This window comes from Procambarus clarkii, chromosome 13, assembly GCF_040958095.1.
Source record: "Procambarus clarkii isolate CNS0578487 chromosome 13, FALCON_Pclarkii_2.0, whole genome shotgun sequence".
In the NCBI taxonomy this organism is placed as follows: Eukaryota; Metazoa; Arthropoda; class Malacostraca; order Decapoda; family Cambaridae; genus Procambarus; species Procambarus clarkii.
In genome coordinates this window covers 1,383,333-1,396,267 of record NC_091162.1, presented here as the reverse complement: position 1 = coordinate 1,396,267, position 12,935 = coordinate 1,383,333, and the positions used below count along the sequence as shown (strand labels likewise).

Below are 12,935 nucleotides of genomic sequence, written 5' to 3'. Positions count from 1 at the left end.
AGTAGTACTTTACCCTAGCTTGTTATTAGTGTAAACCTTGTATCCTGCCTATGTGGACCAAGGCTTTTAACGTAAGATAGTGTGGTAAAGTTATTATTATTATTGTTATTGGTGAGAGTGTATGGGGGGTTGTTAAGGGGTTAATAAATAAGTACATGAATTACAGAGTATCTCTTCTTCCAAGGTGGGAGCGCAGTGATCAACCCTTAGACTAACATATATGGTCTTGTAGCAAGTTATTACTACTGTGGATAGTTTATTTTGGGGGCCGGGCCTTTTAGCTCTCCCATATTTGATACTCTTGTCTTCTAACTACCTATACCCCTTAATAGTACCAGTACCCCATAGAAGTCCCACTCATATCATTTATAACAAGTGGTTGGCCAGTCCGGGAGGAACATTATAAGTGTAAAAAATTAGATTCTTGAGTGCCAAAATTAAAATTTTTTATTTCCGCAGAACGGTTGTGTCCTAGCCTAGGGTCCAGCTCATCTAGCAAAGGACATTCTTGCACTGACTGGACACCTAGCTGGATCCCTTCACGATTAAGGTTAGTGTGGCCTTGTGTTAGGGGCCGTGCAAATTTTTGTTTTTTTTCCAATTTTTATTTTTTAATTTTTTCTTTGGCTGGGAGCTAAAATTATTAGTGATGTCTTCTGAAATGCAGAAACTGGCAAGGGAGCCTTCAGTGGTAGAGATAAAGAAACTTAAAAAGTCTAATTTAGTATTGTTAGGCCAGGAATTTGGCCTAGAATTAAATGTGGCAGATAAAAAGTGGACTTTGGTGAATGAAATATTACAACATTGTATTGATGAACAACTATTGGCAAGTGATACACCTTTATGCCAGCCTAGCCAAGCAGAAAGTGCAACTCATAGGGAAAGTGAATTAGCTTTAGAGTTAGCAAAAATAAAATTAGAGGAGCAAAAACTCAAAACCGAGGAGGCTAGAATTAGAGCGAATGCCACTGGACCTCCACCTGCCGGGGATTCAAACCCCAGGCATTATGAGAAAAAGCATAATTTGCCTGAATTTTCCGAGTCTGACCCTGAAAGGTTTTTCAACCATTTTCAGAGAGTGGCCACGTCCATGAACTGGCCAAAGGAAGAGTGGGTGAAAATCCTACAGGGAAGACTTAGGGGTAAAGCACAAGATATTTTTATAAACATGCCTGACGACGAGTGTTTCGAATATGATAAAGTCAGGGAATGTATTTTGCGGGCATATGAAATTACTCCTGAAGCTCACCGCCAAGTTTATCGTAACCTTAGGCCTACTCACAACCAACCGCTCACTGAATTTGTGAATGATCAAATTCGATTGTTTGATAGATGGATTCGCTCGGCGAAAGCCGAAACATACGAGGCTCTCAGGAACTTAATTTTAATGGAGCATTTTATAAATATGATGCCAGAGAATGTTTCACAGTATATTAGAGGAAGGATAGAGTTAAATTCTAAAATAGGGGATTTGGCCAAGTTGGCAGAAAACTACCAATTGGCGGGCAAAAGGCCCAATAAAAATAATTATACCCCACAGAGTAGCAAACCTTATACCCACAGCCAGTCCAGACCAGCTCATTCTAACCCTTTAACTAATGCACCTTCTGTTTCAGACATAACTAACCCTGTTAAAGTGTCTAGCCCAACGGCACCTAAAGGTGAACCGAAGGGTAATTCTGTTAGTAATGTCCCTTCTCCCCGACGTTTTTGTGGTCACTGTAATCGTCCAAACCACACTATTAGCCGTTGTTGGCAACTGCACCCTGAAAAAAGACCCAATGCTCTAGTTGTGACACAGGGCTTGAGGCTTTCAGAAGGGTTAGGGAGTAAGACCTCCAACCCACAGTGGTTGGACTTGCTTACCCCATTCTTATCGAAAGGGAGACTACTTTTGTCTGAGGGTTCTTCCTGGAAGGACGTGGTGATCTTCCGAGACACCGGTGCCATCCAGACTTTAATTTTAGAGAGTGCGTTGCAAGGTGCCAACACTCTCGACACTGGAGAGGTGGTACTGGTCGAGGGTGTCACTAGTGATACTCGGGCAGTACCCCTCCATAAGGTTACCCTGGAATCTGATTTCCACAAGGGTGTTTGTACAGTCGGAGTCACTTCATACCTACCTTTCCCTAATGTTGATGTAATAGTTGGTAATGATTTAGCAGGGGATAAGGTAGGGGACTCCAGACTGCCTATTATGTTGCCTACCCCTAAGGTTTGCCTGGATCCACCCGCCGCAGAGGATAATGTTGTGTACCCTGCGTGCGCGGTGACCAGGTCTATGGGACTTAAATGTAAGGGCAGCCCTGTGCTTGCCAAGGTGGTAAATTCCGAGGTCACGAGGAGCTTTCCGAGTGGTGAAAACCAAGTGGACCTCGCGGACACATTCATGGCCCGACTCGATGACGTGGCCGAGGACATTGTGGAGAGCCTGCCACCGCCATCTACTGAGAGTAGTGGGGAGGTGGAAAACACTGTTGAGCCTCGGCCAATGGCATCTGACCAAGGCCTAGATGCCTCCTTGAGTGAGTTACAGAAAGCTGACCCCACTCTTGCAGATTGTCATGAAACAGCCGTCTCTATGGAGGAAATTGTAGACGCAGCAACTGGGTACTACTACAATGATCGGATTTTGATGAGAAAATGGAGACCACAGAGTGCTCCCTTGTCAAATGAGTGGGAGGTAGTCCACCAGGTTATGTTGCCGACCTGCTATAGAGAAAGAGTTTTGGCAGCTGCTCATGATGATCCTATGGGGGGACATCAAGGTATTAATATTACGTATCACAAAATTTTAAAGTATTTTTTCTGGCCCAAGCTGAAAAGCGATGTGGCAAAATTTTGTAATGCGTGTATTGTTTGTCAACTGGTTGGGAAACCAAACCAGACTCCACCTAAAGCTCCTCTAAGGCCTATTGTCGTGCCAGAGGAACCATTTTCTCATGTGGTAATGGACTGTGTTGGACCATTACCTAGAACTAAGTCTGGTAATATTTACCTAATCACGATGATGTGTATCACTACTCGTTACCCAGAGGCTTTTGCTGTAAGGAACATCCGAGCAAAAACTGTTGTTGCTCGTATGGTGCAATTTTTTTCCACTTTTGGACTGCCTCGGGTCGTGCAAACTGACAATGGTACTAATTTTAAGTCTGATGTTTTCGAGCAATTTTGTAAGGAACATGGAATAACTCATAAGGTTTCCAGCCCATACCATCCACAGAGTCAGGGGGTAATTGAACGTTTCCATCTAACTCTGAAGCAGATGTTGAAGACATCGTGCGAGAGTTCCCACACCTTCTGGGATGAGAATTTACCGTATGTTTTGTTTGCGGCTAGAGAGGGATTACAAAGTTCACTGGGCTGTTCTCCTTTTGAGTTAGTCTTTGGCCATAAAGTTCGTGGACCCTTGCAAATGTTACAGGAGAATCTGTTAGGGAACGTAACGTTATCCGAAGGTTCGGCTTTCTTTGCGCAACACCACCAGAGACTCAAGGACTGCAAGGCGGCTGCATTAAAGTATCTTGGCAAGGCCCAAGAAAAGATGAAAGAACGTAACGATGCTAAATCTAAGTTACGGGTATTTCAGCCTGGCGACCCTGTCCTGGTATTAAAGCCTCGACTAGGGAACACTATGTCCCACAAGTACGAAGGCCCCTACATTGTGACAGAAAAGACTGGGGACCTCACGTACAAAGTGAGGCACTCTGACAAACGTAACCAGGTAATGCTCATACATGTAAATCGACTGAAGAAGTTCCAGGGCCCCAGGCCCATTGCACTAACCAATGTTTCCATTTCCAGTGAGAGAGGGGATGATTGTTCTGGGGACCCAACTAATCTCATTTTCAATAATTCTAGTTCTGTGAATGCTGTGGAGGAACTGTCCCATTTGCAGATGGCCCAACGTGAAGAGGTGCAGTCGTTGGTTGCTGAATTCTCCAGTCTGTTCGGGGATGTCCCGACCCAGACTGATGCCATTTGCCATGATGTCGAATTGACGGACTACACTCCCATTCGCCTTCAACCCTATCGGATGAGTCCAGAAAAGAAGGCCATCGTACGGAAGGAGGTCGACTTCTTGCTCCAGCACGGCCTCATCCGGCCGAGCCAGGGCTCTTGGTGCTCGCCCTGCCTTTTGGTCCCCAAACCAGACGGCTCCTGGCGATTATGCACCGACTATCGGCAGCTCAACAAGGTGACCATTGTGGATGCCTATCCGCTGCCCCTCCTCGAGGACTGCATTGACGAGTTGGGAAATGCCAAGTACGTTTCGAAATTCGACCTCTCGAGGGGGTATTATCAAATCCCACTCACTGAACGTGCTAAAACAGCTCACTGCATTCGTGACACCCGAGGGTGTTTTTGAGTATCAAGTGTTACCGTTCGGCTTGCGTAATGCCCCTGCCACGTTCCAGAGACTCATGAACTCTCTACTAGCTAAGGTGCCAAATTGTCGGGCGTATTTAGATGATATCGTGCTGTTTGACAGTAATTGGGCTGACCACATAGCTAGGTTACGCCAGTTGTTTGCCATCTTGAAAAGGGCAAATCTTACCTTAAATGCTAAAAAGTGTCATTTTGGCCAAGGCACAGTGACGTACCTCGGTTATGAAGTGGGCCAAGGAAAAGTGTTACCTCGGCAAGATAAAATCAATGCCATTCTGGAGTATCCAGTACTAAAGTCTAAACAGGACGTTCAAAGATTTATCGGTATGTGTGCGTACTATCGACGTTTTTGTCAGAACTTTTCCAGTGTTGCCACTCCTCTCACAGACTTGTTGCGGAAAGCCGTTAAATTTAAGTGGTCATCAGACTGTGCAGAGGCATTTAAAAATTTGAAATTGATCTTAGCTTCCGCCCCAGTGCTTGCTAGTCCAAGGTTCGACCGACCGTTTAAAATTCATGTTGACGCGTCTGACTCGGGTGCTGGTGCAGTGTTGTTGCAAACTGGGGATGATCAGGTGGAACACCCAGTATATTATTACTCTGTGAAATTCGACAAGGCGCAACGCAATTATTCAGTGGTAGAAAAAGAGGCGTTGGCGCTAGTGTTAACATGTAAAAAGTTCGAAGTTTACCTCACAGGTAATATAGTGGAAGTGTACACGGACCATAACCCACTAGTCTTCCTGACTCAGATGAAGGGTAAGAATAAACGCATCCTAAGGTGGGCGTTGTACCTACAGGACTTCAATCTTTCCATTACCCACCTACCGGGCAGACTCAACGTGATAGCCGACGCTCTGTCCCGGTTGCCTGAATAACATTCATCTGAGCCACAGAAAGCCATTTACCAACCGTCATGCTTTAGTTAATTTTTTTTAGGTTCTCCTGTGACATTAAATATTCCGTGTCCAATTTATTTACTTCCCTGTTCTTTTATTTTTTTTGTGTATGTTTTTTTTTTTTTCTTTCAGAGAACTCCTTTGTATTTTTTTTGCAGAGAAATTGCTTTTGATTGATTTTTTGTTTTTGTCATATGTTTTTCTTTTTGTTCTCTGTATACTCTTACAAAAAAATATGACTACTATTCTAGTATTCACATTTTTTTTCTCTGAAGGGGGGAGGAGTGTTACGACCCTGGGTTCTCCAGTGGAAACCATAGGTCAAAATTGAGCTATTAAACTTTCTGGTAGTACAGTTGGGCATCTAGAATGTCAATTGTTTGTATCTTCCCTGCCAGACGTAAGACTATTATTGTTTCTCAAAGAGCATTTAAAGACTGAGCTGGGGGTTGATTATTAAATAATAACATAGGCACCAACTTTGCTTACTAATACTTTCTAATCATTCATAAAGTAACAATACGTTGCATAGGGGAAGATCTTTAATGTGCTTAGCTGCACGATCAATTAGGCTCCTCCCGGCACCACGAGATGAGGGAGGCAGCTGGTGGCTAGCTCGGTGTTCTCTCTGGCTGGTGTGTGTGGATAAGACCTACTCTGTGGCTGCTCCCCTACTCTCCTTCCTTCTCCTCTTACTTATTTCCCTTACCTGAAGTTCCTGTATCCTTAAGCTAAGTACAGGGCATTAGTGAGTGTGCCTACTCTGGTAGTAACGATTGGTGAGACCTGGGGATAGTATTTTGCCAGTGTTTGGGTACCCCTAAGTGTTGTGTTTTGTATTAGGGTCCCACGTGGTTTCACTACCCTAAGCTGCATCCAGCTTCAGTGCTTATCCAGTAGTACTTTACCCTAGCTTGTTATTAGTGTAAACCTTGTATCCTGCCTATGTGGACCAAGGCTTTTAACGTAAGATAGTGTGGTAAAGTTATTATTATTATTGTTATTGGTGAGAGTGTATGGGGGGTTGTTAAGGGGTTAATAAATAAGTACATGAATTACAGAGTATCTCTTCTTCCAAGGTGGGAGCGCAGTGATCAACCCTTAGACTAACATATATGGTCTTGTAGCAAGTTATTACTACTGTGGATAGTTTATTTTGGGGGCCGGGCCTTTTAGCTCTCCCATATTTGATACTCTTGTCTTCTAACTACCTATACCCCTTAATAGTACCAGTACCCCATAGAAGTCCCACTCATATCATTTATAACAGAGACGAATGCGCTGGCTCGGGCACGTTGTGCGAATGGGCGACGGCAGGATCCCCAAGGATCTCCTGCACGGAGAGCTGATGCAGGGAAAGCGTCCAACAGGCAAGCCCCAGCTACGGTACAAAGACGTATGCAAGAGGGACCTGAAAGCCATGGACGTCGATCTAGCTATATGGGAGACACTGGCTGCAGACCGTTCAGCCTGGGGGCAGTCTGTTCAAAGAGGTCTCTCCAAGTTCGAGGAGTCACTTGCCAAGGAGTCGGAGGCAAAGAGACAGAGAAGGAAAGCCGGTAGCCAGGAAGACAGACCAGAATCGGACTTCGTTTGTGCTCGGTGTGGGAAGGACTGCCACTCTCGGATTGGCCTCATCAGTCACACCAGACGCTGCACCAGGATTGACAACTAGGGCGCAACTCCATAGTCTCCCGAGACTGAAGGATGCCTACTACTACTACTACTACCTGCCACGCATTGCTGTGGCTCAGTGTAGTTAAATGGAAAAGAAAGAAAAGAGAAAGCGCACATTTCTAATATGTTTAATTTCACAATACTTGTGGGTATACAATATGTTTTCTTCACACACAGAGAACACATTAACGTGATGCATCAAATGAACAAATCCACAAGGGCCGTGACGAGGATTCGAACCTGCGTCCGGGAGCATCCCAGACGCTGCCTTAATAGATAAAAACGAAGCTATACCTAATAAATTCCCTGTAACCTACCTTACCCCTCTATTGTCAATCCATGTCTGTTTTTTTTAAACGACGCTGTTTGTCGACCTAATTGTATTTGTGCTGCTTTTTCAGCCATGTTCCCCCCTTTTTATCTCTTTTTTTTATTTGTTCTCAACTCATTTTATTCTTTATGCTCAATTAGTATAAAGCTTTAGTCATTTAAGTTTTTCATGCCCGAAACGCTTTGCGTAATAGTGGCTTTAGGCATTGTATGTACTAGCTCTATCTATAAACCCATCGTTCTTTGTAAAATCTCTTGTATGTATGTACCTTACCTAAATAAACATTTATTTATTTATTTATTTATTTATTTATTTATTTATTTATTTATTTATTTATTTATTTATTTATTTATTTATTTATTTATTTATTTATTTATTTACTTATTTATTTAAATTCGTTTGTTTAATTCTAATGCAAACCAAAAACTTAAAACTAATGCAAACTAAAAACCAAAGCTGTGAACATCAGTGAAATCCCATCCATTGTATGCAAGAGCGCCTCCCATGCCCTTGCGCCACCTATAGCTCTGCTGTTCAACAAATCCCTTGAGTGTCATACCTTCCCTGATATCCTTAAAAAAGCAAGAGTAACGCCAGTTCATAAAGGAGGTAATCCATCAGACATAAACAACTATAGACCAATATCGAACCTACCCATACTATCAAAAATATTTGAAAAAATTATCTACAAACAGCTCTACTCCTATCTCGTAAAATTCGACATTCTTAGCCCCTGTCAGTTTGGCTTCCGCTCTCAAAAGAGTACCAATGATACTATTCCGATTGGACTCTTCATTGACCTGCAAAGGCCTTTGATATTGTTAATCATGATTAACTCTTATGTAAACTCCATCATTATGGAATCCGAGGCCATGCACTGGATTATATCCAATCCTATCTTAGTGATAGACACCAATGTGTAGCCATCAATAATATAACCTCTCCCATTCTACCAATAACCGTTGGAGTGCCACAGGGCAGCATCTTGGGACCTCTTCTATTTTTTATATACATCAATGATCTGCCTAATGTCTCTAACATTCTGAAACCTATTTTGTTTGCTGATGATACTACCCTCATCTACTCCAACCCCAACCCACATACACTAAATGATGTTGTTAATAATGAACTAAAAAAAGTCCACTTATGGATGTCAACCAACAAACTAACACTTAACATAGAAAAGACCTACTACATCCTATTTGGAAGCAAATGTACAAATGCAATTCAGCTTCAGATAGACAATGTAAACATTAGCAATAAAAATGATGTCAAGTTTCTTGGCCTATTCCTAGACAAGAGACTCAACTTCAGTACCCACATACAACACATAACTAAGAAAGTCTCTAAAACAGTTGGTATACTCTCCAAAATCAGATATTATGTACCTAACTCTGCTCTCATCTCTCTATATTATGCACTAATCTATCCCTATCTCAACTATGGTATCTGTGCATGGGGTTCAACCACTGCAAACCACCTCAAGTCCATCATCACCCAGCAAAAATCTGCTATCAGAATAATATCAAATTCTGCTTTCAGACAACACTCAGCTCCCTTGTTTAACTCCCTAAACATGCTAAACATAATCTCACTCCATAAATTCTCTTGTGTCAACTACATTTACAAAACCCTGTTCTTAAATGCAAATCCTGCTCTGAAACTCTTCCTGGACAGATGTAATAGGACCCATTATCACCACACCAGAAATAAATATCTCTTTGATATCCCAGAGTTAAACTTAATCTGTGTAAACACTCTATGCAAATAAAGGGACCCAGTTTATGGAACTCACTCCCTATTGAATTGAAATCTGTCCAACTTTTTACATCATTCAAAATCAATACTAAAAAGTACCTAATTTCAACTTCATAGTTTTTCACTTTTTGCCTTAAAATTGCACTGTATCTATTGCTACCCAATCTCCCAACCTTTATGTTCCCAATTTGAACATCTTTACCATTGTGATCATTGCTGTCTTATATGCGCTGTCAATCTGCTGTATGGTGTCTATTAATCTTGTTTAAATTACTAATCAAGCTGTCAATGTAATCAACCAGAGCTTTAATATAACAATGTGCTTTAATATACTTACTAAGCTCTCTCATCTCATTTTTCTCTTGCAATGTATCTTTATCATTTATCAATTCTGATAGAAATTGCCTACTTAAAATTATCTGTTAGATTAAGGACCTGCCCGAAACGCTGCGCGTACTAGTGGCTTTACAAGAGTGTAAATACTGTACTATCCAATGTATTCTCACAAACCCAATGTACCTTCTTGTATATATATAAATAAATAAATAAATAAATAAATAAATAAATAAATAAATAAATAAATAAATAAATAAATAAATAAATAAATAAATAAATAAATAAATAAATAAATAAATAAATAAATAAATAAATAAATGCTTGTGGGCGAGAACAATTGTGAACGCCAGCTAGCGCACAAGTACATGAGCGCCCAAAATACTTTTACACAAAAGACATCTACAGACAGGTGTGTGGCTTCTGACTTCTTTTTTATTAATTAATATTAAATATTAGGCCCTTACCTATAATAGTTATCATTTTATACAAGTATAACTATCACATAATAAATATAAAAGGAGTTTATCCAAAAACTTAACCAGTCTCCGTGGTGTAGTGGTAAGACACTCGCCTTGCGTTCCGCGAGCGCTATGTCATGGGTTCGTATCCTGGCTGGGGAGGATTTACTGGGCGCAAATCCTTAGCTGTAGCCTCTGTTTAACGCAACAGTAAAATGTGTACTTGGATGAAAAAACGATTCTTCGCGGCGGGGATCGTATTCCAGGGACCTGCCCGAAACGCTACGCGTACTAGTGGCTGTACAAGAATGTAACAATTCTTGTATATATCTCAAAAAAAAAAAAAACTGACAGAAGTGTTGTGTTTTGTGCGTTGTATCGTGTTTGTGGGCATTCGGGGTGTGTTGTGTTTACGCTGGCCGGCGGCGTCATTACTAACTCCGGATTATGTCTATTACATCACTAAACTTCATTTAATAACTATATGCCTGTTTAGTAGAAGATTTTATTTGTTAATAGCATTATATTGTTGTTTTAATATGGAACACGTACACATATGCGAAACGTCCAAAGCGGTGTCCGAAGTGGTAAAAATATTAGTGTGCGATGTTGTCAATGTACAGAGTGTCTTGTTAGAACTATTAAAAAAGTATTTAATCATGTGCTACTATATTTAGAGAAATAATCGAAAGAAAAATATCTGATTGGAAAAAACGAGGATAAACATGTGGTAAATGTAGAAAACCAGTTATATAGAGAGAAAGAAATATAAAAAATAAGGCGAGGACCCAAAACAAATATTGGAACGCTTAAGTGATGAGAATGTAAGCGTCCGACACCATTTTAGCAACAACTACCTATGTGTCCAGACATGAGCATAAAGTCTTCACACAAAGTGCAGCTATCATAAAGAAAAAGCACCACCATTGACCGCCAAGTGCTCACATCAAGTCTAACTCTAAGACACAACACTCAAGACTTGCCTAACCGTCAACATTAAGGCTCCACCGTGACCCGTCTCCCAATATCACAACTCGTGCTGTCATCCGGTGGAGAAAACCTTCACACAAACTGCACATATCATTAACAAGATGAAAACTCACCAGTGTCCAGAGTGTGGGAAGAGATTCAGCCAGCTTGGAAATATGAAGAGACACATATTAGTGCATTCTGGTGACAAACCTCATAAGTGTCCAGAGTGTGGGAAGAGATTCAGTCAGCTTGGACATGTGAAGACTCACATATTAGTGCATTCTGGTGACAAACCTCATAAGTGTCCAGAGTGTGGGAAGAGATTCAGTCAGCTTGGAAATGTGAAGGCTCACATATTAGTGCATTCTGGTGACAAACCTCATAAGTGTCCAGAGTGTGGGAAGAGATTCAGTCATCTTGCAAGTGTGAAGACTCACATGTTAGTGCATTCAGGTGAGAAACCTCACAAGTGTCCAGAGTGTGGGAAGAGATTCAGTCAGCGTCATCATGTGAAGGTTCATATGTCAGTGCATTCATGTGACAAACTTCACAAGTGTCCAGAGTGTGAGAAGAGATTCAGTCACCTTGCAAGTGTGAAGGCTCACATGTCAGTGCATTCATGTGACAAACCTCACAAGTGTCCAGAGTGTGAAAAGAGATTCAGTCAGCTTTGTCTTGTGAAGAGACACATGTTAGTGCATGTGGATGAAAGACGTTTTGAATGTGCTGAATGTAGCAAAAAATTTAAAAACCGTAAAGCTATAATACAGCACATGTTAGTGCATGTGGATGAAAGATGTTTTGAATGTGCTGAGTGTGGCAAAAAATTTAAAGACCGTAGTACTATAATACGGCACATGTTAGTGCATTCAGATGACAAATCTCATGAGTGTTCAGAGTGTGGGAAGAGATTCAAATGGCCTGAAAGTATGAAAAGACACGTTTGTACATTTGGGTGGCAAACCTCACAGTTGTCCAGAGTGCAGGAAGAGATTCAGTTCCCTTCGAAATGTGAAGAGGCACAAAGCAATTCATTCAGGTGGTAAGCTAAAAACTTTCAGTGGGAGATGATTGAGAGAATGCTGAAGGATAATGAGGCATTAGTACAGTATCTTTCTTTTAGAAATATATACAATTTTGAAACTGATTTTAATTATTAAAGTATCGCGGTATCCTTTTGTCAGTTGAATGTCTTACAAAAGTAACTGTTATATTTTGTTTGAGAAATATACTTCACCATGAAAGGTAAAGATCTAAAGGCATTTTGTCATTATGTTCAATTATGAAAATTAGATGCTGTTCATAGACCAAGCAAAACTAAAGAAGTTGCCACTGTAGAAGAACTCAAAATTACTAATAAGTAAATAAATATTTCTATATTTTAGCAAAGATAAAGTAAAGTTTAAAAGGGGTTTTCTTCCTATTTATTGAAATACTAGTGTGCTTTCTATTTTTTTTAATTTATTTAAAATGTAATATATATAATCTCTGTAGCTAAGTTATGGACATTGTTGTTGTATTATTATTTAGCATTGGAGCTGGTATAGGCAATAGTTTGATACGTACTCAAGATGAAATTATTTATTGGTAGGAGAAATGTATATAATTCATGGAATTATCTCATCAAATTCCTATGCAAACTGATGACCATTTTTTTTATTTAGGCCTATTTATGAGTTCTTCTAATATTGATTAGAAATATATATCATGAGTTTATAGTAGACAGACTGGCATTTATAACCGTTTATGTCAGAAAGTTATATTTCTCTAGCCTACCTTTATCAGTTTTGTTATAACTGTCTAGCAATTATATTTCCATGAAGTTATATTAGCATGAATATTAACCTGACTGTCAAATATATTAACCTGACTAATTCAATTCAATTTCTTTATTATGCATCCCATACCCATCCTCTGGGCGGTAATTCTTATTCGAATGACTGTCAGTTACATTAGCCTCACTGGCAATTATATTCGTGTGACTGTCAATTATACGAAAGTTATATTTAGTTATAGTATAGCGGTCATGGGTTCTATCTTTCAAAGAATAGTTTCAGATCAGGATTAGCATTTTGGAATAAGGTTTTGTACATGTAAATAGCACAAGAGAATGTG

At 40.4% G+C, this 12,935-nt stretch overlaps 1 protein-coding gene across 1 annotated transcript; it reads left to right on the top strand.

Moving 5' to 3' along the window:
* Window positions 1-10,601: 10,601 nt before the first annotated feature.
* LOC138364226 (zinc finger protein 85-like) lies at window positions 10,602-12,699 on the top strand. Its single transcript, XM_069323548.1, has one exon. The coding sequence runs from the start codon at window positions 10,940-10,942 to the stop codon at window positions 11,864-11,866; it is 927 nt and encodes a 308-aa protein (XP_069179649.1). The 5' UTR covers window positions 10,602-10,939; the 3' UTR covers window positions 11,867-12,699.
* Window positions 12,700-12,935: the final 236 nt, after the last annotated feature.

Bases quoted from the DNA above. Each gene is read 5' to 3' on its own strand.
- LOC138364226 (XM_069323548.1), top strand. From the start codon at position 10,940: ATGAAAACTCACCAGTGTCCAGAGTGTGGGAAGAGATTCAGCCAGCTT.